Raw genomic sequence first — 2,501 nt, 5'->3', positions numbered from 1 at the left:
GTCCTGTGTGGTCACTGTGTGGTCTGAGTGTCCCACGTGGTCACCGTGTGGTCTGAGTGTCCTGTGTGGGGTCACTGTGTGGTCTGAGTGTCCTGCGTGGTCACCGTGTGGTCTGAGTGTCCTGTGTGTGGTCACCATATGTTCTGAGTGTCCTGTGTGGTCACTGTGTGGTCTGAGTGTCCTGTGTGGGGTCACCGTGTGGTCTGAGTGTCCTGTGTGGGGTCACTGTGTGGTCTGAGTGTGCCGCGTGGTCACCGTGCGGTCTGAGTGTGCCGCGTGGTCACCGTGTGGTCTGAGTGTCCCGCGTGGTCACCGTGTGGTCTGAGTGTCCCGCGTGGTCACCGTGTGGTCTGAGTGTGCCGCGAGGTCACTGTGATGTGTGTCCAGGTGGCAGTCATGTTTGACCTCGGAAGGATGATGACCACGCAGAGCAGGTGGGGCTGCTGGACAGGAACGACGAGAACAAACGGGGCAGGAAGAGTCTGTCTGACCTCCAGCAATCAGCCTGTGGGTCCTGACTGTAACCCCAGTTGGGGAGCTTCCACAGACCTCACTCAGGTGCCCACACCTCAACTTGTAGCACTGAATCTACACCGCCAGCCCTACGCCTGGGGCCTGGCGCCCATGGTCCCACGTCTACACCACCTGCTGCACCCGCTGCACCGTGTATACACCACCCTGGGCGCACGCTGTCCGGCGTCTACACCACCCGCCCTGTGCCCACTGCCCTGTTCCTGAGACTATGCACCTACACTACTCACTGTGCCCGCAGCCCCTCATCTCCAGCACCCTCTGTGCCCCCACTGCCCCCCGAGGTGGCATGCTCAGCCATCCCACGCTGTGTGGGCACCTACCCGGAGCGGGAAGTTGAGTGGCCGGCGGTAGGGCTGGAAGCCCACGGGCCCCCCCTGCTGCAGGATGGCTTGGTGGGCGGCGTGCAGCCCCTCACCCACCACCGGGATGGCGTTGTTGTTGCGTGCATGCTGATTGTTGTTCACCTGGTGGGCACTGCTGTCACTCTCCTCCTGGTCACCCAGTAAGTAGGAGTGAAGGTCCCTGAGGGAGAGCACAGGACAGCCTAGCTCGGGTGGAGGTCAGGGTGCTGGAGTCGAGCCCAGGGACAATGCATGGGGAGGCTACTGCTGGGCCAGACCACACAAGGGCCTCACCCTATGCAGGGCCATGGCGTCTGCTGTCAAGTACATTTAGTTGAGGACAGTCTCAGAGAGGTCATGTGTGTCAGCTGACCTCACACACTGAGGGTCAGGACAAGTCCACGTGGGTCACGTCTGTCAGCTGACCTCACACACTGACGGTCAGGACAGCCCCACGTGGGTCACGTCTGTCAGCTGACCTCTCACACTGAGGGTCAGGACAAGCCCATGTGGGTCACGTCTGTCAGCTGACCTCTCACACTGAGGGTCAGGACAGCCCCATGGGGGGGCCTGGCTGTGGACAGTTTTCCAGCTGTCCATCCGGGCGAGGTGCTGTGCTCTGCTCTGGTCATCAGCAGGTCCAGCTTCCTCACATGAGCTGTACACACCAGGGCAGCCCATCCACATGGCACTGGGCGTGGAGGTCTTCGTGGGCCCCTGTCCCCTATGCCGTCAGGCAGCGGGGACTGGACCTGACCCTGACACGTGGAGGGCGGATGTCCTGACAGTCTCAGCCTGTACAATGGTGGGCCTGTCCTGAGGCTGCCTGTCCAGGTGACCTGCTGACAGCCCCAGGCCTGGCATGGTGCTGGTGAGGTAGGGGCGTTAGAAGAATCCCCTGACCTCTCCTCAGCCAAGGTGGCCCGAGCAGCTCGGGACAGCTGTGCATGGTGATCAGGTCAATGAGGGGCTTGGCTCTGGGGGCAGCACGGACAGAGCTGAGAAGACCCTGTATAGCAGGGACGAGGGGGCGGACAAAGCAGTGGATGAGGCAACTCAGAGTGCATGCGGGGAGTGCAGAGAGTACAGTGGACACTGCTGGGCTGTCCAGTGAGGTGTGTACAGTGGACACTGCTGGGCTGTCCTGATGCAAGGGGACATGAACACTGCTGGGCTGTCCGTGTGTCTGTTCCACCGGTCCTGCCGGCTGCATACTTACAGGGAGTGTCCAGCGGCAACTGTCCAGGCCCGCACCAGCCCTTTCAGCCACTGGCGGGTGTGGCCCTGCTCCAGCAGCGCCGGCAGGATCACCTGCAGCAGCAGCAGCTCCAGGGACAGTTCACTGACCGGGGCATCACTGCAAGAACAAGTGTCAGCTGAGGGCCACCAGACCACATGCTGGCCCTCAACCTGACCCCACCGCCCGCTGGCTGGCGTCTCCCCCACCATGTGCCGTGATGCCCCCAGGGGACAGGCCGTGCCCCACACAGCAGCACGCACCTGTACAGCATAACATTGTAGGGCAGGAAGCTGGGCAGCAGGCTCTTGATGATCCGGATGGGTAGCCAGAGCATCAGAAGGACGATGGAGCCAAAGACAATCTGTGTGTGTGGAGGACGTGAGAGG

The 2,501-nt window shown here is 62.0% G+C and overlaps 1 protein-coding gene across 1 annotated transcript in view; it reads right to left on the bottom strand.

The window, feature by feature from the left end:
• Positions 1 to 2,501, bottom strand: part of MARCH6 (membrane-associated ring finger (C3HC4) 6, E3 ubiquitin protein ligase) — a 107,050-nt gene that overhangs the window by 27,888 nt on the left and 76,661 nt on the right. Inside the window, 3 exon segments of the mRNA XM_006900167.1 lie at positions 855 to 1,056; positions 2,095 to 2,232; positions 2,376 to 2,476. Coding sequence (XP_006900229.1) covers positions 855 to 1,056; positions 2,095 to 2,232; positions 2,376 to 2,476 — 441 coding nt within the window.

Source organism: Elephantulus edwardii, unplaced genomic scaffold (genome assembly GCF_000299155.1).
Source record: "Elephantulus edwardii isolate Elephantulus edwardi_28Jun2011 unplaced genomic scaffold, EleEdw1.0 scaffold00274, whole genome shotgun sequence".
Taxonomy (NCBI): domain Eukaryota; kingdom Metazoa; phylum Chordata; class Mammalia; order Macroscelidea; family Macroscelididae; genus Elephantulus; species Elephantulus edwardii.
Note: the sequence above shows the minus strand (reverse complement) of the source record. Positions and strands in the feature narration are given on the sequence as shown.